Here is a 27,216-nt window from a genome sequence, read left to right as displayed (position 1 = left end):
GGTGGGAAAGAGGGAGCAGGCAGAATCCTTGCACATCTTTGTCTCTTTAGAAGATCAAATCAAGAGCAGCTGTAACGCTATTTGTCACATCTGTGTAAAAAAGTGCCATGATCCATATCATCAGATGAAAATGAGTAAGTGCTGTACAAACGTACAAATAGGGGTTTCCCTTCCAAACGGGGAAAGGCAGAAAGTCGTATTTCTAACCAAATCAATAATACACTTTTGAAAACTCTCCTCAGGTTTGGTGTAAATTTTTTCTTAGGGGCTTTCTTTAAATACTAATTCATAGAGAATACTGTTAGTCATAAAAAGCGAAAATACTTGAGAGTCATCCTCTTGTACCAACACAAGGCACAGATTTAAATTGGATTGAGACCAACTAGGGAAAGGAGGGAAAGAGACAGTTGCAGGAAACACAGGGAAGTTACGACTAATGTTCTGGGGTTTTATTGACACCTCATCATTTAGTAACATCTGACATATTTCCTTTACATAACCCTTCTCATACTTCTTCCAGAGTCTGCTTTCCTGAATGTGTCCTCCACACGTGCAAAGACCTGTATTTCAGTCTGTGCTGTTCACCACGGCAGACGTCTTCAAAGACTTCTTGCCAGACCAAAACAGAGCAGCTAGAGGTGATCACTGGATGACTGGCACACAGTCCTCCTTTCACACTATAATAACAGCTGAGTAGGTGGCTCCTGGCTCCTGCTGATTTTTAAAGAACTGTCAAGGTACTACCTCTACCTCAAGCTATGCTCTACCTTGCAGCCACAAGAAGTGGCAAACTACTGCATACTAAGCTGCTGCTACATGGATTAGATTGTTAGCACAGTATCAGTTAGCTAGTTGAAACCTAACTTCCATAATTCTACATCACCTTGAAATCATTTTTATGAGTATGACTTAGCCTTCTTTCAAGCCAGGACTGAACCGCCTAAGAATTACAAATAGCTTTTTCTTCTTTTAAAGATCTCTAAGGGAGCATTTGAGCGTGGAAAGCTAATCTGGAATTATTAAGATATGACCAAAAAGAAACCTGGTAAGTGGCAAAAGTTCTGGCACTGTTTTCAGTTTCTCCATTCACGCACGTGTCAAATTCTACTTACAGCACAATAAGAAAAAATAAGTACATAGAAAAATAATTAACAATATGTAGCAGAGGCACACTGTAAAAGAAACCTGCCACAAGACCATTATGTATATTAAAGGAAATAATCACACAAGTTGAACTTATTCAGTAGTCTCCTGTTTTCCCGATCTGTAATTCTGTTGTTTCTAGATTACAGCATAAATTTAGTACTTGTGGCATGGACTGTATGACCAAAGGCAAAATATTAAATTGCTTAGGTATTCTGGTTATTCTGTCAAACAATTCCTAACTTCGTAAGGTATTGCAAGGATAAATACATTAAACATTAAGAGACAGGCGACAGTTGTGTGATGGAGGTCCCCCATATATTTAACAATAGAATCACATGTTCAAAATCTTGTTATAGCAGCTCAGCAAAATATTGTTCAACGCTGTCTCCATAGCTGACCAAATGAATCTCTTAGCCCCGGGGAATCTTCTTTGGGTAGAACTCATTTTTATAAAATTTTACAAAGGTGAATTAAGAAAACGTGTTCTACCTTATGATGGGCGCAGGCAAACAATGAGCGCATGATCAGCTATGGCAGTTCAGCTGCCAAGCAGCAACTTGTTAACTCGCCATAACTCAATCATGTTCAATTGTTTGCCCACAGCCTGGGGCTACAGACAGACATTTGGTCTGCTAACAACTGCGCCAGATGAAGACATTACTATCCCGAGCTATTTGTTATCACACATCTGCTGGAGATTATCATCTCCACAGCTCTGCCGGAGGAAGAAATCATGTGAGCACTCCCTAATATGGTTTGTACAAAACCAGCCAATTTAATTTAAACAGGTGAGTTGAGCTAACCAGGCTGGTTTTGCCCGAAGCATATTAAAAAATGCAGACAAAAACCCCTCTTTACTGGCAAAAGAGTAGAGGATGAAAACAAGCAGTTGGAAGAATTAACAACTTTGAGCAGTGTAGCTGGACTGGGGATGGGACTGTTCCTGTCCTAATGCAGAGAGACAATGTAAACAGAGAACTTCTTCAAGGCTATACAGGAAAAAGAAAGGCACCTTCTAGAACAGTATTATTTAGTACTGTTTATATAATTTAAATATTTAATGGAGAAACTACGTATTTGTAGATTAAAGCTTATCTGTAAAGGTAGCATAAATTTTTATATATATATATATATATTTAAATGTGTTGAATACAGAAGATTACATGTGTTGAAACGTATCAGCATAATATAATCTATTCAGGTTCCAATTTTTGTGGTGCAGGACTGTCCCCCTTCTTAACATTTGGTTCATAAGTAGCCATATCAATAGTTCTCAACAATCTAATTATTTTGCCACTAGTAAAAGTTTGTGTTAGTTTATGTAGGATTGGCTCATTATTATTAATTTGACAGAAGAAACCTAATACAAGCAACCCAGTACAGTAAAGCTCACCCAGAAAGTATCAGTATTATCCCACCACAAAGAGACAGCTGCAGACCACTGCCGTGCTTAGAGCTCCACACCTTTTTGATGTATTTACAGAGTAAATTATTCCGCAAGTCACTGATCTAATGTAATATGGGTATTTACATATTGTCTACATGCTGCAACAACAACTGTGTTCAGGCATCCAAAAGGGGTAAGAAAAGTCAAAGCAAGCATAGAAAAACGTATGTGTATATACATGTCATGTACACACAAAAACCAGTAAAAAGGTATTCCAGAAAAGCAAATAAAACATAGTCCCACAACAAGAAATACAGTTGTGTGAAAACTATGTGAAGACCGACCCAGAGAAATTCAGTCTTGCAGTAGAAGCAGATTAAACTGTATTCTGGATAAGTACAATAATTTTATAGAATTTCCAATACTTACTACTGCTGTTCTACCACTGCATGTAGCAACAAACATTAAGACAATATAAGGTTACAGCCATTACTTTTTGTATGCCTCTTTTTAAGGGGGTTACTCATCTGAATTACTTTGATGCGTCAACTGCAATAGTTTAACACATGCAGGAACTAATTTAGAGTTAATTTTAGAAAGCTTCAGACTTTCATCTGCGAGAAAACATTTGCATTCAACAGAAGACTTAACTGCATATGCATGTAATACACTGAAATAATGGAAGATTTACTAGAATTACTAAAATTTACTGTATTTATATTTATGACATAAAATTTACTATAATTCTATAACTTAACCTTGTGACATTTCATTGGTATCATTGTAGTTTAGTGGTTTTTAAAATATTTGGCACATGCAAAAATCTAAATGACAGATTTCCATTTTAAGACTTCATACGCAGTAATGAAGATGCGCATTTGCAACCAAGGTGATGTTCACCATTTTGTTAACACTGTGAGCAATATTTGCTACTAAACAAGTAATTTCTATAGGTACCTTGTTAAGTATAAACATTTTCCTTCTCCCTATTGCCTGGTGAAACCAAGATTAACGCTTTTGGTAGAAGTGATAATTTAAAATTAAGTAGTTACAAAATCAGCCTTCGATATTAACCACAGATAAATCTGACATATGTCACTATGCACCACTAATTTCATTTGTAAGGAACAGAATACCACGGGAATTGTCTTGAACTGAATGAGGACAGGAACTTAGGAACATATGAGGAGATGAACTATGTATTTGTCATGTGTTGCTCCTATACATCTGGAATTCAATCTCTGTTCTGGTTGTAACAGCTTTTCATAAAAAGCAAAATATTAGGTTATAGAACAGTAAAGCTACAGGAAGAAACTAGACACCAGACATGCTATTGGCTTGACAGAAAAAATGCACATTGTGCAAATTCAATTCTTATTTTCAGCAGCTAAACTCTAGCAAGAATGTTAAAATTTGTTCAAAATACAACTTGTAAATAAGACGTACATTCTAAGACAGCAGATGGCCGGCTAAAAATATCATTTTCATAGAAGTTTAAGAATTTATCTTCAAGTCACCTTAAAGAACTTACAGTGACGTTTCTGTGGTAAGGAGAGAAAAAGGTGGCAGCGACCTTGCTGTTTTTAAGGGTATTACAGTATGACAATATACTGTGGCTTTCTGTACATCATCATCATAGTTTATATAAGTCCTGTTTTACCATTACTGACATTTTATGGAAAATGCTAGTCTTCAGTCTTGGATTTGCCACCTTGTTGCTCCTACACAGCCCTGCCAGACATTTACTGGGATAACAGTCTACTCACGCACTGCTGATTAGACATGAAGAGAGGTTGAAGATCACTTCAGGTATTTAATGCCATTTAAAAAAAAAAAAAAAAATCTCTAACTGCTTGTGTTGGTAGCAATCACTTCACAAGAGCTTCATTGGTCAGAATAACAAACACGTAAGTTATGATTCCGAATTCCTCAGACACCGTTTTACATTGCTACAGCATAAAGAAGATGCTAAAATGACTTTAAATATAACCTGTTTCTTCCTGCTCACTTTATATCCACTTTATACTCTCAGTTTCCTGTAAGGAGCCTTACAGGAAAATCCGTATCTAAAGTGTAGTCGTTCTAAAATTCTGAGCAAAGATATGACTTAACAAGTGTGCTTGCCAGAAAATGTATGCAGAAATTTTCAATTTTGTCTTAATATAAAAGGTTTAATAGACAAAGATAACACAATTTCTGAAGATGAATGACCAACACTTGCACGACCAATGTTTTATAGTCTGTAACTAGAACATGTATACAATGAAATAGATTCATACTTAATACGCATATTTTTGAAAGAAGTATTGGTCTCACTTTCCAGGTATTCATCAAAGCAAGTATTTAACAATATTAATAACTTATTTCAGGATGACAACATATATACTAAAAGACAAGTGCCTGAAAGACAACTGTCTCACTCAAACCCATATTATTACATGATGATATAAATCAGTTATAACTTTTTGGAAAAAAGTAATTTGATAGCATATTGTCATCTGTACAGAACAAGGTAAAAATTGTGTAAGATGTTGTGTATAGCAAGGGAAACATTTATGTAGGTTCTCATTTTAAAAAATACTGGAACTAAAATAATTATTTGGCAGAATAGATTCAGCAGGTAATACGTACATAAAAAACCCTCTAGGAACAGACTCCTAGACCAGTTCAGTGTTGAATTTTTTGTCTTTTGAGGGGGAGGAAAGAAGCCAGAGGATACAACTAGATTTGTTTTTAATAAGTCTTCACAATGAAATTTTTATTCTCAAAATGTGACATAAGAATAATTTAAGTATTACACTATTTATCTTTTTGATTTCAAAAGAATCTATGCATAACGATGATTTATGATTATAGTACCTTTATATATTTTCAGCACTTAACTTACGTGCCAGAAGCACAAACCTTACTTTTGCATTCATTTAATTCTGATGGTTAGTAAATAGATTAAGTTCAGCAAGTATAGTTGGATAGAGTCACCAATAAAGTCTAATACCTGTATTTTAGGCGAAGATTATGCCATATAAAAGAAATTCTTGAAAGTAAATCACAAAAAAACAGAAGACCTCTGGTGTCATTTCTTATATAAAAATTTGCGAGTTTAGAAATCAACAAATTCATAAACAGGATTAATGGCAGCTGGAGCATTAATTTACCTGCTAGCTGTTTTTACAGAGCTGTTCTTCTTGTGTCCTCTCTCTGATCGGTTGTCTCGCAGAAGTTGAAGCTATTAAAAAAATTTTTCAGAACAGTTTCACAAGCAATGCCTTTATTTGCCTTTTAGAAATGTTTTCCTGACAATGCTATTCTTTCCTGTCTTGAGTAATCCTTCAATAGTTTTCAACCAAGACTCTAGAAGAGATGGACATCTAATAGAGCTTTATTTCAAGATATATCACAGAATCACAGAATGATAGGGGTTGGAAGGGACCTCTGGAGATCATCTAGTCCAACCCACCAGTTTAAAATTCCTAAATAATTGAAAATGTAAAATTAAAGCATTCTGAAAGCATATCAGAAAGCCATGCAAGTCAAACTTTCACAATTACCTATAAAGTTTTATAATTGTCACAATTTCAATTTACATTTTCAAAATTGTATAACAAAAAACTATTCAGGTTGGCACTTGTATCTAAGCAGTTATGAAACAGCTATAAACTCTTCTAAGCCCCCCAGGAGCTTCTGCAATTTGAAAGTTGCAGAATCAACAAAAACACAGTATTAAAGCTTCCCATAATAGTGGGGAAGTAGGAATAATGAAGGATTCATTTAACTGAAACAGTCATTCAGTTTCTGGAACAAGCTCCGATTCACTCTATTTTTAGACAAATAAAGGAAGACTTTTCATTCAGACTATCTCCAATATTCAGAAGTCTATTTCCAGCATTATGATATTTACCAGGATGAGTAAAGTGGCAATAACAGTAAATAATGATTGTCAAAAAGTTACACTAAAGATATTAACACTAGACAGTATAAAAATACAAATGTTTCTTGAAACTCAACATATATTAAAGAAAGTGTACAATGAAAGACTGTTTAGAAACAGTTTATAGGTAAATGGATCTAACATTCACAGCAAACTCATTTAGAAGTCCACTGGAAATTACTCTTTATGACTTGGCCAACCACACCTTAGTGTTGTACATGAGTAGGGACTACAAAAAATGACACCTATCTGAAAAATGACACTTGATTAATTCTTCCCCAACTATAGCCTGCTTCTTGTTTAAGGAATGCTCCTTGTCATTACAACTATTCAGTTCCCAGATGCAGTAAAAATAGTGCAGTCTGGTATGTATCTGAAGGATACATAAAGGTAAGGCACCTTATCCTGACAAAACAGTTTTTTCATTCTCTTATCATCAACAAATAAGAGTACTTATAATTAATATCTAAAGATAGCCGCAATTTAAACCAGCACAACATTCGTACAATGTATATCTATTTAATGACAATTCTATGATTCTATGATTCTCTGATCAAGCTAAGAAGAGCAGTCTTACTATTATCAATATACTCCGGCTGATAAGTAAATTGTAGTTACAGCATGTACAAATACAGATCACCTGCCAGACTTTGAATTTGGCTAGTTAATTACTTGTGTTCTAACATAACTTCAACTCCAGGAAATAATTAAAAGAGAAAGTAGCAAACCCATGCAACCATTAGTTAAACACTATGGATCTTCACAAATTTAGTGAGAATTTTATAGGCTGTCAAAATTGTCGTAATTACATTGCACCATCATTATTATTTCTTTTACTTGTCTAAAAAAATAACCCATTATATGTCAGTAGCACCTATATTATTTGATGACATTAGCTTTACTTCACAATTCTGTAAGTTATGAATACAGTGAACTTCACGTAAGCTCTGAAAACGCAGCTCTTATGAAATACAAAATAAACACGTAAAATCTAAAATTAATTCAAATCTACTATTATCTGAGAGAAGATGAATTAATCTGTCATGATATACCAGCTAAGCAGATGTTTTTCACACTCTACGGTGAATGCTAGAGTTATTGCTAGTACGTACGATGTAGGTTTATGTATTTCTCACCATGGAAATTTCTGTACTGTTTTAAGCTTAGAATCTTTCAAAGAAGTGAAGAGTACATCTTCAGTTAACTACTCTGTTATATGAGACAATTAATATATCAAAAAATCCAATTAAAAAAAAAATCACTCAAACTCATTCTAATCTAGCAAATTTGACTACTTAGAGCATCAAAATTTCAGGAAGAGGATAAAGATTAACCCAAGAGAACTTTTATCATGATTAATTAAGATGAAGCATGGTCATATTTAAAATGCTCTTTTTAATGTCTGTCTTCTACTAGAAAATGTGTTACAAAATAATGAGAGTTAAATGTGAATCATATAAAGCCGTCTGTTTAGATGTTAAGTGTCAGTCAGCTTAATATAACATGTTAGAAGTTCACAATGTACAGCTAAAACTGTACTATGTTTTATCCACTCTGGTAGTTTTGGGCAAGTAATATAACTTTTAGAGATCCAGCTTGCTCTAGAGTTCAAAGGAAGGGAGAGGGGGCAGGAAAGTGTACACACTGATTTAAACTATGACTTACTGGAGCTACAAGTGTTCATGATGAATCATCCTAAGGTGAACCCTCCAAAGATTCTGTGTGTCTTATTTCCTTTTGAACTTTCAAATCTATTTAAATTTGTAAACGTACTAGTGAACTGGCACAGACCTAATGAAATCAATGGTGTTATATCAATTATTACCAACTTAAAAAATTTACTGTGGAACTTTAGTCTTAAGTTTCAAGGCATTGCTGATACATTCAGCTTCTTTTACTGAATAGTTGAAGTTAACTATACATTTACAAAATGAAAACAGATATTTTTCACATTATAAAGTTCTTGGACAGTATGTTCTGTTTAGACCTTAACTATCATCCATAAAGAAAGGTATTCCTCCATATCTGAGGACAAGCTAAAGAAATAAGTGCTATGTTGATAATCAAGTATTAAACATGCCTTCACATTCCCTCAACAACATCTCTAGGCTTGGACATCCTAGGGACTACATTGTAGTGGCTCAGCAGACAAACTAGTGAGATATTTTGATCAATATCTGCACCATGACGGAGATCTAACAGTTCAATTTTTACTGCTGTGTTTGTTTTAACAAATGAAAGGCAGAAAAACGAAACAGAAAAATTTCCTGTAGAAGCCTGCCCACTCTTGTCGCTGTTCTGTATTTCTTCATTTGTGAGTCAAATGTTTTGCTTTCCAGCATTTTGAGAAACACAACATTTGGAGATACTACTATTAAGAAAATAATTTAAAAACTAATCAGACTTTTCATTTAACCTGCTAAAACTCCAAGATACTTAACTGAAATGAAGTAACTAATTAAAGATTTTTAATTAAGGGACTTTTTGAAATGCATTACTGTAATATGTTTCCTTACAAGAAAATATGAAATCATACCTGCTTTGTTTATAATTTCCTAAAATATTAGCCCACTACCTCTGGAGTAGAGGTAGTTAAATTCCTTTACACCACTCAAGTAAACTGTTCTTGATCAAAGCAGTTCTTACCTGGCTATGTTCCTTCCTAGCCCCAGGGCTAAACCAGTGGCTGTGGGAGAGAAAGAAAAGACAGGTTTAACAATATAACTAACAAAGCACATGTTGTCATATGACCAGCCTGTGCGTGCTTTTGGGTATTTTATTGTCTGCCAGGAAAATACAGCCTTTGGCTATACTTTATTTTAATGGGATATTTTTATTGAGCTCTCTAAGTCTGTAACACTTTTGAAAGAATGCACCACAAATTTCGCTTCTGAGTAGCTATTGGCTTTATAGGTAATTATATTTTGTCAAACAAGCTAAAATAATATATAAATAATAGTATTTTAATAGACCATAATGCATGTGCTATAAATAAAAGTAATTCCATATTTAGTACTGAAGTGTTACTTATAAATGATTATAGCTAAAAAGATTTTTTAAGTACTCTGGACTACCTGGTAGTCGTTAATGTGTTATTCCACAAACTGAGGTCTGAGTTGAATCTAAAGTGAAAATCACAGTCTGTAAATACAGTAACTTCATATCTCCACACAACTGCACAATTTTGCCTATTGGCAGCCTTATTTCATAGGGACAAAAATCTGGACTAAGACGTTGATATGCAGGGCAAGGACTCACAATGTGACTTTTCCCTCAATAGCAGTAAAAGCGTATTAATACTGGCTCACATACACACCGTGATCACAGAGAACCGAATTAACATCTGAATGTAGCTGTAGCAACCATTATACAAACCTGGGGCAAATCTTGGCACTTGCAAAATAGAAGAAGATAAAAACAATTAAAGCAAGGGGGATATGAAATTACGTAATAGTACCTACATACCACTCATGTAAGCAAGCAATAGGTTTTGGGCAAAGGATAAAATAATTCCATCCATTATAATACTGCACAAAAATACCATTGCATTATCTGCTATTATGTTTGTAAATTCCTCTAGAAGTGTAACCATAGATCATAAGCTTAACCTAGTCACGCTTTTTCTGAAGTAGTTAGATTCAATATAGTTTACTCTCATTTTTCCCCACAGCAGCCACATGACGACACTAAAATTTTTACTTTAATAAATTTACATAGAATTGTCTGGTCTAAATTACTCTTTTTTTTTTTTTTGGAAGTCACAAATCTGAAAGTTTTGTGGCTTTTTGTCACTCACTTTTTGTAAACTTGCTGATGAGTAGTCAACCCTTTCATTCTTCTATGCAAGACTAGCTGTCACTGAAACCCACATACAGCTAACTCCTTTTTCTACTTTTAAAATGACTAAGGAAAAAAAGTAGGAAATGGCAAAAGAATGACATCAATAAAGGTCCAAGTATATTTTGAGATGAAAATTAGTAGATATTTATGTATTTTGGACATGAAACGTTCATCAACTGCAGAGTAGTTCAAAATTTGAGGAAAACAGGGAGATTTCATGCATGCATGACTTTGATGTTGGCAGTGCATGAAAAGAAAAACCATCACATTTGCTAGTGACTCAACAAATAAGGTCACAAACATCCAGAAGCTGATGAAGATAAGAAATATAATGGGTTAGTTCTAAATTCCACACGGATGAGTGTCTCATCTCTGACCAGGGTCAACAGCAAATGCTCAAGGAGGAGCAGCAAACTAAGCTATCCTCCTCCACATAAACTCTGCTGGTTTGTGACAAATTAGTGGATTACAGACTATATGATTCGCAAAATGTATTTCTATTGAGAAAGTACATCAAAGTAATTCAAATGCGTCTCATGTTTAGACAGTAAAAAACCTCTTTCTAAAGAATAACACCTCTTCTAATGAGAACGGGGTTTTTTTTGTCACACTTTTTTATAATTTTGTCCATTCACTTAATTACAGTGTTCTTTGTTTGCTTGTTTTAGTAAAATAAACAAAAGTAAAAACCATAAAGTATCAGCTGAATTACTTCAGGGTAGAAATAACTTATGAAGTCACAACCTCTTTAGTTAACACACACATCAGCAAGCCATGGGGTGCAACAGAAGTCAATCAGTACCATAAAGCAGTTGGTATCGAGGATCTGATGTTTGTAGTATATTTGATTTCGCAAGTTCTGTTTTCAACTGTGGATGCTATATCTAGTAGCAGTCAGAACACATAAACATTTCCGCAAATACATTATTTCCTAATCACGTGTGTCTGTGCTTTAGATTTTTGATTTAGAAAAGTATAGGAAAATGTAATCTTCTTATTCAAAAGAGATAACCAAGAAATAATGCTGCTAACGTTGTCAGCTGAACAGAGTAAGAGTTTACAGTAATGGCACACCAGAGTAACTAAAAGAACCGAATGACATTCCGTATTTACGTGTATCCATACAATTAACTGAATGTCTTTTTGTGTAATTTATGATAACCTTCTTCCTCACATGATACATCATGTTGAAGACTCAAAGGTGCGATGCTTGTTTATTTTCATATACTCAAAGCTTGGCGTTTCTGAATTTCCCTTTGGAGAAAAATAAAGCAGCTTTTTTTAAACAACTCATATTTGTTGCGTTTTAGGAAAGCATATTACTTATCAAGTTAATAAAAATACATTTACAAAGCACTGAACGCCATGTTTCTTTAACAAACAAAATGAATAATATTTGTAATGCTTTTTAATTACTAAATAAAGATCATTATGTAACTAAGCTCAGGTTGTCTTTTCACATGTTTATACAGTTGTAAAATGTGGCTTTGGGACAGAGGCACTACTGTAAAGCAAACGATAATAAAAAGTTGTAAATCCCATCACTGATACTCACTCATGGTGAAGAGAATCCTGGGACAAGTGAACCGTCTTCCTGCTACCGCCTGGTCCTGGAGTTATCTAATGGAAAAAGTAGGAAAAAAAAGTCTTTGAATAATGGGGTAGCATACACTCACAGTGATTGTTTATTAAGAAAACATATTGCAAATACTAAATAGAGACAGTACACTAGATACAGTAAATGCAATTAGCAATATCTGCCATTTTTAAGTCAAGTCTGAATGCAGAAAGTACTACACAAGATTTGCCAAAATCCTTTATATGTAATTCTGCTCATGAATGTTAGACATCAGACATTTACAGATATCGGAAGCCTAAGTTACTTTTGAAAAGCCCATGAAACACTTCATCTCCAAAAAATTGAAGTTATATGTTTTCAAAATTATATTCAACATACACCTCTCCTTACCCCTCCTGTCCCCCCCGGTACCTCTGAACAACAGATATGAGGTACTGAACGAGGAAGGCCAGTCGAATGAGAATGTGGATGACGGGCAATCTACACTAGAGACACCTCCACAGTCAGAAAGGCGTACTGCCTGTATTATTACGACACCCACAGGGAAGAAAAGAGGGGTTGTAGTCACTGGGGCTTTGGAATCTGAGGGCCAGACAAATAAGCATGGGGAGGATGATCCATCTAGTGAGTCACACAGGGCTAATCACTCACCCCCACGACTCAGGACCTCCTCGATCAAGAAAAAAAGGAAGGTAATTGTAGTAGGTGACTCCCTTCTGAGGGGAACAGGGGGCCCTATCTGTCGACCGGACCCATCCCACAGAGAAGCCAGCTGCCTCCCTGGGAGCAGGATCAAGGACATACGGAGGAAACTCCCTACCCTGGTTCAGCCTTCAGATTATTATCCACTGCTGATATTTCAAGTAGGTAATGATGAGATAGCTACCAGAAGTCTAAGGGCAATGAAGAGAGACTTTGGAGCCCTGGGACGGCTGATTAAGGGATCAGGAGCACAAGTAGTGTTCTCCTCTATCCCACCAGTTGCAGGGATTGATGAGGGGATTAACAGGAAGAGTCAGCAGATTAATTCCTGGCTCAGAGACTGGTGCAACCGGCAGAACTTTGGTTACTTTGATCATGGATTGATATACAGGACACCAGGCATGCTGGCAACAAGTGGGGAAAGCCTAACCCAAAAGGGAAGAAGGATTCTGGGACAGGAGTTAGCAGGACTCATTGATAGGGCTTTAAACTAGGTTTGAAGGGGGACGGGGATGTAACTAGAGTGACTAAAGTGGTGCCTGGGAGCAGCATGCCAGTACTGGTGGGTAAAAGTGCTAGCAAGGTCTTGCAGCCTGTTGTTGCAGCGGAGGTGGGAGATGATGACCCATGTGTTAGCAAAGACATGAGTAGTGGTAGGTTGGCAACTGCAGAAACGTCTGAGCGCAGACAGGTGGGAATAAGGGCTTGTCCTCCCCAATAAAGTAGCAAGGTAATTAGCCCAGCTGAAGTGCATCTACACGAATGCACGCAGCATGGGCAACAAACAGGAAGACTTGGAGGCCATTGTACAGCAGGGCAACTATGATACAGTTGCCATCACAGAAACGTGGTGGGAAGACACACACAACTGGAGTGTGGTGATTGACGGCTACCAACTCTTCAGAAGGGATAGGCAAGGAAGGAGAGGTGGTGGGGTGTCCCCCTACGTCAGGGGCAGTTTTGAATGCCAAGAATTTAACAATGTGCATGACGACATTGTTGAGTGTTTATGGCCACTCTCCATCATCTTCGAAAGGTCATGGAGAACAGGAGAGGTGCCTGAGGACTGGACAAAGGCCAATATCACTCCAGTCTTCAAAAAGGGCAAGAAGGAGGACCCAGGGAACTACAGACTGGTTAGTCTCACCTCCGTCCCTGGGAAGGTGATGGAGCGACTCGTTCTGGATGTCATATCCAAGCACGTTCAGGAAGTTATTGGAAGTGGTCAACATGGATTTACCAAGGGTAAATCATGCCTGACCAACCTCATAGCCTTCTATGATGTTATAACTGGTTGGCTGGATGAGGGCAGAGCAGCAGATGTCACCTACCTTGACTTCAGCAAGGCTTTTGACACTGCCTCTCATAACATCCTCTTTAGGAAACTGAGGAAGTGTGGACTAGACGAGGGGACAGTGAGGTGGACTGAGAGCTGGCTGTGTGATAGGACTCAGAGGACTGTGATTAATGGAGCAGGGTCCAGTTGGAGGCCTGTAACCAGTGGTGTCCCCCAAGGGTCAATACTTGGACCAGTATTGTTTGAAGTATTCATCAATGACCTGGACGAGGGAACAGAGTGTACCCTCAGCAAGTTCGCTGATGATACCAAACTGGATGGGGTGGCTGACACCCCAGAGGGCTGTGCTGCCATCCAGCGTGAACTAGGCAGGCTGGAGAGCTGGGCAGAGGAGAACCTAATGAGGTTCAACAAGGACAAGTGTAGGGTCCCGCACCTGGGGAGGAAGAATGTCAGGCACTAATATAGGTTAGGGGTGGACCTGCTGAAAGCAGCTCTGAAGAAAAAGGATCTGGGGGTCTTGTAGCCAAGAAGGCCAACAGAATTCTGGGCTGCATAGGGAAGACTGTGGCCAGTAGGTCGAGGGAGGTCATTCTCCCCCTCTACTCTGCACTGGTGAGGTCACAACTGGAATACCGTGTCCAGTTCTGGGCTCCCCAGTTCAAGAGAGACAAGGAACTACTGGAGAGAGTCCAGCGTAGGGCAACAAAGATGATTATGGGACTGGAGCACCTCCCTTATGAGGAAAGGCTGAAAGAGCTGGGACTCTTTAGCCTGGAGAAGAGAAGGCTGAGGGGAGACCTTATTAATGTTTACAAGCATCTAAAGGGTGGGTTTAAGGAGGATGGAGCCAGACTCTTTTCAATGGTTCCCCGTGACAGGATGAGGGGTAATGGGCACAAGCTGGAACATAGGAAGTTCCAATCAAATATGAGAAAAAACTTCTTTACAGTGAGGGTGACAGAGCACTGGAACAGGCTGCCCAGGGAGGTTGTGGAGTCCCCTTCTCTGGAGACTGTCAAGACCCATCTGTAACGTGCTCTAGGCGATCCTCCTTTAGCAGGGGAGTTGGACTAGATGATCTCTAGGGGTCCCTTCCAACTCTGAAAATTCCGTGATTCTGTGATCCTTATTTATGGATAACACAGAAATAAATTTATCAAAAAACACTCCCAACTTTTGTATCTCAACGTAAAGCTTTTGAAATTCAAGTTGACGTGGGACAGAAAGCAAAGATAAAATCATTTTTACCACTGTACTGCTTATCTAGTCCTTTATATATACAGTGAAACAGAAAATACGTAATATGCTCAATTTAAGAATGATCCTAACAATGCATGATAGCACATGCACTTTTGTAGATGATGTGATATTTCGGTATTCCTCAAGAATGCATTCAAACAGCTTCATTTTTATTTTTAGAATCTGCCTTATTTGTCTGCACCTATAGATAGGTAAAAGCAGAAGAATAAATGACCACCTGATCAAAGTCATGCTTGAAGAACCAGAGCAGAAGGCAAACTGTTCCTGTTGGAAAGAATGCAGGAACAAGTTTTCAGTTCCTTGGAGATAGTTTTACAGTCGGCAGATGACCAGAGGTGGGAATGAAATCATATGTTCTGCAAGTTTTGAAAGGAGACCACAAAAACTCAATGCCATAGGCTTGCCAAAAGTACATATGCAGAAGATTCACAGACAAAAATAGCCTACTCTTTATTAAAAGAACAATGTATTGAACTTTTAAAGGAAAATATCCCTATTCATCTGCTCTCATGCTGGAAAAAAACCAGGGCATTTGGAGTTCCAAGTCTGGAAAACTTTCAAAGAACACTCACTGAATAATTTGAAAGCTCCATGCAGTAAAGCATTTGACCAAAATCTGTTTCTTTGCCCTGAAGAATGACATCGCTCAGGGCCGATTTGAGAAACCCTGAAGTGTTGTCACTTTTCTGGCTGGTGGCAATTGAAAAGAATTGGTAATAGCTTACTGCAGAAATATCTATGCAAGCATACAAATCCCTAGTAGAGGAAATCATGGCAGCTACACGGGAGAACAGCACCTACTGCTTTACCCGCATTTGGAATTTACTGTTTTATTAGACTTATTGAGGCCTTACATAGATAGAAGATAATAATAAAATAGTGACCAAACGTTACTTTTGCGATGTCATAGTTCAGCTAATAATAAGAGCAAAAAATGTCAATTCACAAAGACAGGCCCAGAAATATGAACAACTATTTTAATATGTAATTTCCAAATTTTAAGATTAATAACTAAACTGTTACTTTAACACTACAGGTAAACACGTAGCTCAGCTCTCCAGAGTTACATCCTGCATTAATCTCAAAATGAGGTTTTCATGCTATTCCAGTGGGTATCCCTGGAATATAGTAATCCATTTTCTACACTGTGGCTATAAGAAAAGCCGACTGTGCCTATGTCATGCTTTGTTAGAGGTTCATGATCACATTATCTCATGGTGGACCTGACACTTTTATTCAGTTTACAGTATGTTCTGTGTACAGGCAACTTATTTCCTTTGCCAGGGCTGCTGACAACCTTTTCCACACTATATTAATCTTGTTTACAGACTTTATCTTGGTACAAATATCAGAAAACTGAACTTTTTATCTCAGGGAGAAAATAAACAACATGTTGACAGAAGCAAAAGCTATTTTCTGGACTAAAATTGGTTGTTTACCTGCAGCCATACTTATGGAAACAAGTTTAAGTTTCCAGCTCACTCAAAATACATAATCTGAAATTTAATAAGCATGGAAATTTCAAGAAAAATCACTTGCTAAATTGCCAGTTTTAAAATAATATATAAACCACAGAGAAGTATGTTTTTCCACTAATTTATATGAGAATATGAACTTGCCTGGAATACAGTTGCAACTTATCAGAAAGTACACTGCTGAGGTTTCTCTTGCACACCCTAGATAGCTGCAGTTACCAAGCCGCCACGGAATATTTATAAAACTAAATTCATACTGCATACATATGGATCTTTACATAAAACTGAATGCTGATTATTTTAAGAGTCACAATATGTTAACGCAAATGAATTCATATTTGAAAAAAACCCTGCTACCTCAGGAGTAAAAAACCAAAACAAAACCTATTACCCATCTTCATCTGCTAACTCATCATTACTAAAATCTACTGCAAAATTCCGCTGAATCTCCACAGAAGAGAGCCAACTGCTACAGAAGTGGCAGCAGATTGTAAAACATTAAAATCAAAACAAATAGCCTCTCAACTATTCAGACTGCTTATTAATGAAAAAAATAAACAAATGCATAGATATCTAGAATTGGCTTAAGTGATGAAGTCCCAGTGCAAAAGAAGAAATCAGGGGTTACAGCAAGCACTACCTTTCTCTTGGGATACTAAGAACAAGCAACACTGAAAGTTTGCACAACTAATTTTTTTTTTAATTGAATGTATGTGAGTATGTGTGTCTGAGTGCATATATGAGTATCAGGGAATCAGAATTACTGTTATGGGAATGTTTAGAAGACTGACAGATCAGGCCCGTTTTAAACTTTACGTTCATCCATTAACAACACACTTCTTGATAGTGGTCAATTCTTACACACTATTAAACACCCCCCTTACATACAGAAGGACATTAGCTTTTAACCTCATATGCTATATCAGCTGTGCATACACAATTTCATAGAGCTGATGCTGTATAGAATCATAGAATGGTTCGGGTTGCAAGGGACCTTAAAGATCATCTAGTTCCAACCCCCCTGCCATGGGCAGGGACACCTCCCACTAGACCAGGCTGCTCAAAGCCCCATCCAGCCTGGCCTTGAACACCTCCAGGGATGGGGCACCCACAGCTTCCCTGGGCAACCTGTTCCAGTGCCTCACCACCCTCACAGGAAAGAAGTTCTTCCTAATACCTAATCTAAATCTACCCTCTTTCAGTTTAAAACCACTGTCCCTCATCCTATCATTACACTCCCTGATAAAGAGGCCCTCCCCATCCTTCCTGTAAGGCCCCCTTTAGGTACTGGAAGGCTGCTAGAAGGTCTCCTCGGAGCCTTCTCTTCTCCAGGCTGAACAACACCAGCTCTCTCAGCCTGTCCTCATAGGAGAGGTGCTCCAGCCCTCGCATCATCTTCGTGGCCCTCCTCTGGACCCATTCCAACAGGTCCATTCTTGTGCTGAGGACTCCAGAGCTGGGCGCAGTACTCCAGGTGGGGTCTCACCAGAGCAGAGTTAGAGGGGCAGAATCACCTCCCCCGACCTGCTGGCCACGTTTCTTTTAATACAGCCTAGGATGTGGTTGGCTTTCTGAGCTGCAAGTGCACATTGCCGGCTCTTGTTGACCTTCTTGTCCACCAGCACCCCCAAGTCCTTTTCCTCAGGGCTGCTCTCAAGCCATTCTCTGCCCCACCTGTATTTGTGCCTGGGATTGCCATGACCCAGGTGCAGGACCTTGCACTTGGCCTGGTTGAACTTCATGGGGTTTGCATGGGCCCACCCACCTCTCAAGCCTGCCCAGGTCTGTCTGGATGGCATCCCTTCTCTCCAGCATGCCAACCGTGCCACGCAGCTTGATGTCGTCAGCAAACTTGCTGAGGGTGTACTCAATCCCACTGTCTGTGTCGCCGACGAAGACCAGCACTGGTCCCAGAACTGACCCCTGAGGAACACCACTCGTCACTGGTTTCCACTTGGACATTGAGCCATTGACTGCAACCCTCTGAGTGCGGCCAACTGGCCAGTTCTTTATCCACCAAAGTGGTCCATCCATCAAATCCATGCCTTTCCAATTTAGAGACCAGCATGTCATGCAGGACAGTGTCAAACACTTTGCATAAGTCCACGTAAATGATGTCCATTGCTCTCCCCTTATCTATCGATGCTGTGGCAACATCATAGAAGGCCACCAGATTTGTCAGGTATGATTTGCCTTTGGTGAAGCCATGTTGGCTGTCACCAATCACCTCCTTATTCTCCATGTGCCATAGTTAGCACTGATGGCTATGGTCCTTGATGGTTCTTAGCCAAAGCGGTCAAGGTGACCAGGACTAAACCACTTGAGAAAAGGCACTGGAACTGAAGTGGGCTTGTCTTCCTTCTCATCAAATTCTCCATGCATATGTCTGATGTCTTTATGTTACTCTTCCCTCTGAAAAAGTGAGGGAGGGGGTGCCTTCTCTTTTTTTGTAACAAACACCTGAGCCATGGGTAAGTTAAGTGCAATCTGAAAACGCATATTTTGATAATGGCCAACAAGTGCTGTAGACTGCTTTTGCCACATGCTTTACAGGAAAAAATGCAGCAATTTTTTTTTCTAATAATATAAATAGAGTAATATTTTTTTCAAGTCTTTCGATGGATAAACTTTGGGAAAAAAATGCCATGGCACACTTTAAAGTCCATACACAGCATGAACAGAATTCTGCCTTCGAAAGTTCTCTCCTATGAGACATTAAAATGCCTAGGAAATGCCCAATAACCTCTTCCAAGCTTTTTAGCAGTATATTTAATAGTCTGTGTTTCCAGAAGTCACATTACCCCGTAACCAAACATAATCACACTCATACTGGAACTTAGAAATATTTCTGCTTCTTATATTAGTTAAAGTCAATCTATTTCCTCTAATTAAGAATAGCAGCTTTGACTAGGAATGATATCCTACAGGATGAGGAACAATATCAACCTTCAGAAAGTACATTCATAGTAAGCAAAACCAGTAAAATTTCAGCAAAATTTTGCTGAACACTAGTTACATAAATAAGCTAACCATTTTTCTAAAGGAAAGAATAGGTCACTTTTCCCATTCTAAATTAACTGCTATGATCAACTACAGATTAACACATGTAAAAATTAATTATATTAATCATTTTTTTTAAATTCCAGAATAAGAGAAGATACTTTTCTCTGGGTTCATATATTTATCTTTCTCTAAAACCACTATATTGGTGAATACAATTTTCTCAGGCAGGGGTTTCTGCAAAACAAGTTGTTGTCCAAAACAAAATGCAACTAAAACCAAATCCTGGACAACAGGATTTTGCAGTGAAAATTACGGCATCACAATGGCACTTCCATAATTCATAGATCTGTAATTGCCAGTTTATCGGAAATTAAATCAAACTATATCAAGGACGAAATAGAGAAAAATTCTTCACTAGAAGCATGGGAAAGCACCTACGATAAAAAAATATCTGGATTTAAAATACATGTTTAAAAAAACATAGGTACAAGTTCTTTGACTTGGAGCAATATAGAAAACTAGGAAAATAAAAACAGCTTTCACAGTACACATTACTGAATCATTGCCGTAACGCTAGCTTGACATTACCATTACATTTTTATTCCCTCTACAAGCACACTCTTGTTGAAGGGCCCAAACTGCCCATTCCAGAGACGCATCTCTTTAACGTAGAGATTACCCTTAAGTGATGCTCAGTCAAACTCTAAAAAGTCTTCATGAAGACAAGGTTCAATGGCAGAATAATTCTATGCCAGTTTCTTGCTACTCTAGTTATAATTCTTTAAAAATGACATCTTGCTAACATAGTGTTGCAAAAATCAATGGATCATTGCCATTCTGCTTGCAAAATACATGCAAGTGATAAGAAAGTAGAAAAACCTCAAGAAAAATAGGTCAAAAGACATGGCCTTTTTAGGACTAATCCTAAAGCAAACCCAAATCTCCCTGTACATGTTTTATTGTTTTCTCTTAGTAAAACAAAAAAAGAGAAATGAAAGAGCTATGCACCCTTGATAAAAGGAGAATCAGTAAGCTTCTTGGAGTTAAAGAATATGCCTCAGCTCCCCAATCTCTCTAGTGATTTCACACACTGTTAAGAGTTTTCTGCACATTTCTTTTCACACAACTGATCAAAATACATCTATTTCTTCATATATGGTTTTCAGTTGAATGATTAACAGAAAAGAAAAACTATGGTACCAGAGATTAAAAGAAAAAAGTCCACTACTGAACATAGCTCCTTCAGAGAAAGATGGAACATTTCAATCTCACGTACAAAAGCAAAACAGCGAATTTATTTGTAAGTCTTTACTATTACAGCGTTCTCTGCTGCTTTTAAGATAAAACCTGAATTTGAAATTAAATAATTATAAATTTAAAATAAAAAATATTTTTGAGAAGAGACTAGTCTGGGTTAAGGTTTTTTGTTTGTTTGTTTTAAATGGTAACACTAGCAGAATCAAGACCATGTTTTGTCTTAAATCTTTGTCAAAGGGACAAACTTTTATATACTATAGAACAGGCAACAGAGTAAGTTTAACGATGCATTGTTATGTTATAAATTAATGCATACATGTTGCCTTTAAGTATGTGATACGGTAACACAGGAAGAGCTATTAAAGCAGAGAACATAAGTGCTAGTATGTAATGTAAAAAAATAATTTGGTCTATGGAGAAAGCATCAGGTAAAGTGAAAAGTGCAAGTGTCCTATCTGCAGGGAAGTTTCTTTTGAGATTCCTAACATTTAATATGAAATAGTACGAGGTGGCAACATTGCTCCAACAGCAGCTCACAGCACTGCAAAAAATGGACTGATTCATAAGTCCCAAGAGGAAATGACAAACCAGAATTTTTAAATTTTTTTATTTTGTTTTAAATTAAACCAACTCCTTGTTAAAAGGCAAATATAAGATACTTAGGACTGCATAAACACACAACACAGCACTACAATTTCAATTTTTTGTATTAGGAAAGGGAAAATCTTCAGGGCAGATGTCTGAATTGTATCAGATATGGCAACAAAACAATGGCCAAAATTTTGCCTTTTCATTATTCTGTAAATAGCTAATATTTAACAAATTTTATTTAAATGAAACATTTAAATGAAACCAAATTTCCCTTAGTACAAAGAGCTACTAATTAAATGCTGTGGTAACATGCTGTGTATAAAAAAAACCCCTTTATTACGATATTTTTAGCTGTCTGTTTAGACATAAAACTTACTCTAGGGTGAAATCTGAGCTTCACTAAATCAACAGGATTTTGACTTCAGTATAGCTAGAACTGTACCCTTATTAGTTAAGAATTATCTAAAATGCTGAAATAATGTTTTTTCTGGTAAAATTACCATCAATAAGTGAAGGTACCCACACAGCGCCAGAGACAGGAGGAAGCAGCAGAGCAGTGATTAGGATATAGGCCCTGACCTGGGAGATGCAGGTTCAATTCCTTGCTCTGCTACAGGCTTGCTGTTTTGACCTTTGGTAAGTGTTTTCTGCAGCTCAGTTCCTCATTTGGGAAAAACAAGAAAAACATACAAACATGACCCTCCTTTCCCCCTCACAAAGTAATCTGTAACAGTTTTTCCTTACTTCATTAAAGTACTGTGTTATAATGACAGTAAATACTGTACTAACAACAAAGGATTTTATCAAAGCGTTTGATTTAAGACTGCCTGAAGTGTACTTCTGAAGGTGATTTTTATTCCTAATGCCACAGGACTTATTATAGGAAACAGAAAGACACCAATATTAAATGTATTTATATACATAAGCAGAATTACTCACAACAGAACTCTTTCCAGGTGCAAGTCATACTATGACACTTCATGGCAGTGTAAACTTATTCAGAGTGGATTAAAAACCCCATGCACACAACAAAATCCCCATTTTCAAATCACCACCCAGCTTCAGTAGCAAGCTATGAGTGGCCTCTACTGGCTGACCAAAGGCTACAGAAGTCACTAAGCTTTTGCTATGAGTTACAGCTGTGGTTATCAAGTGTGTGAAGAACTGCTGAGAGAAAGAATATGCTCGTCAGTGCCAGATAATTCACTTATGCTATGGCCAAAGACAAAAGGCAAACACAAGATGAGTGATACAACAATCAGTGTGCAAAAAAATCTTTAACATTAGCGCTCCTAAGATTTGTCAAAATATATACTATAAATATATACACATAAAAGTCCATTTTCCAAAAGCTGACAATGGAATTCAGCACGATACACTGTGCTACCTCTAAAGGTGGAAACAAAACCAGAACTCAAGTAGTTTATAATTTGTTTATATAAGTTACATATTTTGTATGAAGACTAAATGACTTCTATTATTATATCAATGGTTTGATTTAACGGCACAATTAGAAAGCCTGTTGTGTCATCTGAGAAGGTATGAAACCAGAGACTACATAATCACTTTTTTCATAAACGTGCAACAGATTTGGCCTTTTTCTTACTTATAAAATTAAAAACAGTAAAATACAGAATAAAAAAAATGAAAAAAATGAAGTATGAAAGTGCATCTATTGCCACAAAGATGATCTACAGTTTCCTCAAAGTACATAAAAATTATATTTTTATTGAGAAAAAAAGAGAATAATTTAAGGAAATAATTATGCTTTAAACGCCACAATAATTGTGGACAGCACAACTTGAAGACAGTAAAAGCTGTCCAAACATGGCAAAAAAAAAATTACTTATTAGATTATCATGCAATATCCATGTTAAAAAAAAAAAGATTAGATTAAAAAAAATAGCATCACTAGCAAGCAAGAATTTTTTTTACTTCACCTTTCCTTCCTATAGGAATATGTACCTGATTTGCCATTCTCCCACATTTTAATTGCACCCTATCAAGAAGGATTATTGTCAAACATAAGTGACTACTGATGCCAAAAGGTGACTGCCTTCATAAGCAGCCGTACGGTGCTCACACGCGACACTGTACTCTGTGGTATTTCCAGCTCCTGTTCTGAATTCTGCCCCATTTCAGAGTTCTACCTCATTTCAGAATTCAGTCCCATTATCTCCACTGCTCAAAATTGTTCACAGGGTTATCTAGCTGACATATAAGATAACCCTCCATCTCACTAGACACCACTGGGATATGACATGCTGACCCACAGTAAGCCCTGATTATTAGCTTGAAACATACACCATATAAATGGAGCTTCAAGCCAAATAATTTGTTTTAAAGTCTTTTCATTTTACTTATACATTTAAACTCATTTTAAACATGCTGACATCAGTTCCATTAATCTACATAGCCATGAACATATTTAGACAAGTTAATGTTAGGTTTTGACTATTATCAGAAAACAGATGAAAAATACTGTGACTAGAATGCAGATAGCAAGTAATGCCTTTCTATTTCCAGGGATTTTAGTTTAATAAGTTATAACCAAATGAAAAACAAGTGGCCAGTCACTGCAATTAAAGAGAATACCCCATTGCCTGCATCGCACTGAAGCCCACAGTTTCACCTCACTGAAAAAAAAAAGGCTTGTAGCAGACAGAAGTACAGAGAGGTCCCATTCTTTCCGTCCCATCTTTTCCATCCTGCTACGCTTCCAGTGACTGGGAAAGCAGTAAGGATTAGCAACTGCAAACAGAGGTGGGCAGAACTACTAGGATAACCCTCCTCTCCCTGTCAGCCGTAGAATGGTTTCCTGTCGTAGCACCTACAGTTCTGCTCGGTCTTAAAGTCTTGAACCTGTCAAGCTTCATTTGCATGAAAACCTCGTGACCTTTTGTTTTTAAAAGGGGCACCCAATGAGCCATATTTTACAGCCTGGACAACAAAACCCAGACAGTACCTAAGCTATTTTTAGGAGAATGAGACCATAGGAAGACCGGGCGCAAGAGAATGCTGGTAGCAGTGTAAGTAAGGATTTCCTACATGAAGAAAATAATTCAAGTATCAGAAAATTTTGGTTTAAAAGATTACACTTTGGTAAGATTTGGAGTAAAATACCTTCCAAAATTTATACAGTCTGATCAATAATAGACCTTACGAAATTTACACATTTGAATTGCTAGAATAAAAGCATGACCCTTTAGGTTAGACAACATTTAAATAATTAGTGCTCACAAAACAGTTTTTCTTCATTACAAGTGAAATTCCCACCAGAAGAGCTCACACAAGTGGTGAAACTGCAGGAAGAAGGCTTCAGGGAGTTTCAGGTACAAACCTGGACAGTTTCACCATTGACAGTATTGTACGTGGATGACACTTTTTATTATTTTGAGCTTGCATTTATGTAAATGTTTTACTCTGCAAGTTTAGATGACTGGCAAATTTTAGAAATCCTTCCGTATACGCCACTTTGTCTGTCATCTGAACTTCTAATGTATAACTATAACCGTCGTTTCAAATTCTAAATGCCAGTAGAGATGAACAGGAGAAGCAAGGAGGAAGCTCAGAAATCAACTTTTCATTGGGCACTTTTAAGGTCAAGCTAAATTCAGGCTTAATCTTTTTTATTTTTCTCCCTAAGGAAAATAACGTAGAAATAAAATATGTTTTAAAATATATTGCAATAAATGTAATTTTTCTTAGCAAGACATTCTTAAGCTTTTCCATCATCATGTCTTCAAATATCAAATGACTTCTATTATAGAAGAAATGGAAACAAGCAGGTTCTAATGGGGGAGGGGGGGGAAATAAAATTGGGAATTCCACACATACATTTTAAAAGAGACTGTCAAGCTTGTTAGGCTTAATAGCAGCCCCACAATGGGATATCAACGCTTGGATAAGGTAGCATTGCATTTCAAAATTTCTACCATAATGCAGATACTGAAGATGTATCCTAGCAAAAGCTCATCAATGGATTGTGTAAAGTCACCATTAACTTTGATCTGAAGACTAAACTCTATTATCTTACCCTCATCAGTAAGAGTGCTCCAAGGTTCTCTTTGTACAATATCAAGCCCCACATAATGCAAAACATCACACTACTCTCTAAAGAGAAAGCCTATACAGATCCTTACAGCAATCTAAAATTGCAAAGCATTAAAGCGATAGCGATCCCCAAAAGCTATTTCATAAAGGAAGGCGAAGCCTGTGCTGTCGGAGCAGAATGCTGCTTGTATCTGCTATCCACTCCTCCACCAAGATGAAATACCATTGCTATGTTTTGTCTTATGTTTTTAGCGGCACACAACACATACGTCCTTGGTAGTTTTATGCTGTTTTGTTAAAACGGCGGATATTTCTGGAATTGTGCTGTGAAGTTAAACTTACTTTTACAAACAGTGCTTCTGTCAAAGTTGTGTTTAGCATGTAGAAAACTTTTGCTCCTTTAAAACTTAAAACTATGAGTTTAACCACTGGCGAGATGAGTGTGTGTGTGACTGAAGGCAGGGAAAGGTGTCTGACTCCATGGTTTCCTCTGTTGCAAGCCCAAAATCAGGGCACTGTTCTCATTTAGAGACTCTTCTGTTCTGGGATTAACATAGGGGAAAGACAATTCACTTTCCTCTAATATCTCTGGTGGCATCAATTTTACTTCTCTGTCCAGATTCGTAAGAATAGGTTTTGGTCCCTATGCAACACATTAGCTGCCTTGGGCTTCTGAAATTCTTGATAAAGCCATGTACAGGCAACTGTTGGCTACCAAATGCATATCCTCTACTTTTGAAGAATTACTCTAGAAATAGGGACAAGAGGAATAACTGGTTTGTTGGGTCCTGACTACACAGAGGGTCAAATAATGAACATTTTTCTCTCTGTTGCAAGCATTTAATGTGTTGCAGGGCACAGTGAACAACATTATTTTTCAGACATGAAGCTGTAAAGCACATTTTGCCAGGTCCTGGAGAAGACTGACTTTCCACACATCTTAGGGTGGAGACAATACGTCATACAATTATGGCCTGTGGCTATCAGCAACTCCTTGAAAAATGCCAAGGAAATTCTAAGTTGCCCTTGGGGAGTGTTCTTAAGGGAGAAAAAAAAAAAATAATTCAAGAGAAGCCAAAGAGAGGGTCTTTGCCACAGAGAATATCTTGAATCAAATACCTATATTTTGCATTTATATGGGTATGTTATTCTGGAAACAACTAGAGCTAACCTAGTCCCTAAAAAAGACAAATTGCCCTAAAAGCTTACAACTTGTATAAGAGCACAACATGACTCACCAAGACAGTGTCCAAGACAATGAGACGGAAGGAGCAGAGTACTGCCAGGGAAATACATTGCGTCCAGCTATTTATGAGTGACAGCCTTGATGTTAAAAATTTCTACATGTCCAGAAGTTTTCAGAAACTGTTTGTGGCACAATCTGACAGTCTCCAAGATACAAACTTCTCTTTCAGTCAAGGGAAGCATTTTCACTACCAGTACAAAAAGTAAGCATTCTCCTATGGGATGTTGGAATACATACGTGATTTTAGTTCGGGAAGACAGGAAGAGGAAAATCAGCCAGAATGAAAGCAGAAGGTACTGTGTGTAAAGATTACCATTTAAAAAAAATGGAGTATTTGGAAAAGCACGCCTTCACAGAAATCTACAGTAAGATAAAAGCTAAGAGGCTGTTGAAAGATAGTAGTGACTATCCCTTTAAAAAATGGTGCTTGGGGAATTCTTTGAATCTCT

At 37.4% G+C, this 27,216-nt stretch overlaps 1 protein-coding gene across 2 annotated transcripts in view; it reads right to left on the bottom strand.

The window, feature by feature from the left end:
* GPATCH2 (G-patch domain containing 2) overlaps positions 1–27,216 on the bottom strand; it is a 126,667-nt gene that overhangs the window by 24,869 nt on the left and 74,582 nt on the right. The window contains exons 6-8 of one of the 2 annotated variants that reach the window (XM_074579321.1): positions 11,857–11,921; positions 9,108–9,147; positions 5,689–5,759 (exon numbers count right to left, since the gene is read on the bottom strand). In XM_074579321.1, the coding sequence (XP_074435422.1) occupies positions 5,689–5,759; positions 9,108–9,147; positions 11,857–11,921 (176 nt within the window). The remainder of the gene's footprint in view (positions 1–5,688; positions 5,760–9,107; positions 9,148–11,856; positions 11,922–27,216) is intronic. The other variant, XM_074579322.1, reaches the window with a different exon arrangement.

The sequence above is a fragment of the Larus michahellis genome, chromosome 3 (assembly GCF_964199755.1).
Source record: "Larus michahellis chromosome 3, bLarMic1.1, whole genome shotgun sequence".
In the NCBI taxonomy this organism is placed as follows: domain Eukaryota; kingdom Metazoa; phylum Chordata; class Aves; order Charadriiformes; family Laridae; genus Larus; species Larus michahellis.
The sequence above is the reverse complement of the archived record's forward strand: the minus strand, read 5'-3'. Positions and strand labels throughout refer to the sequence as shown.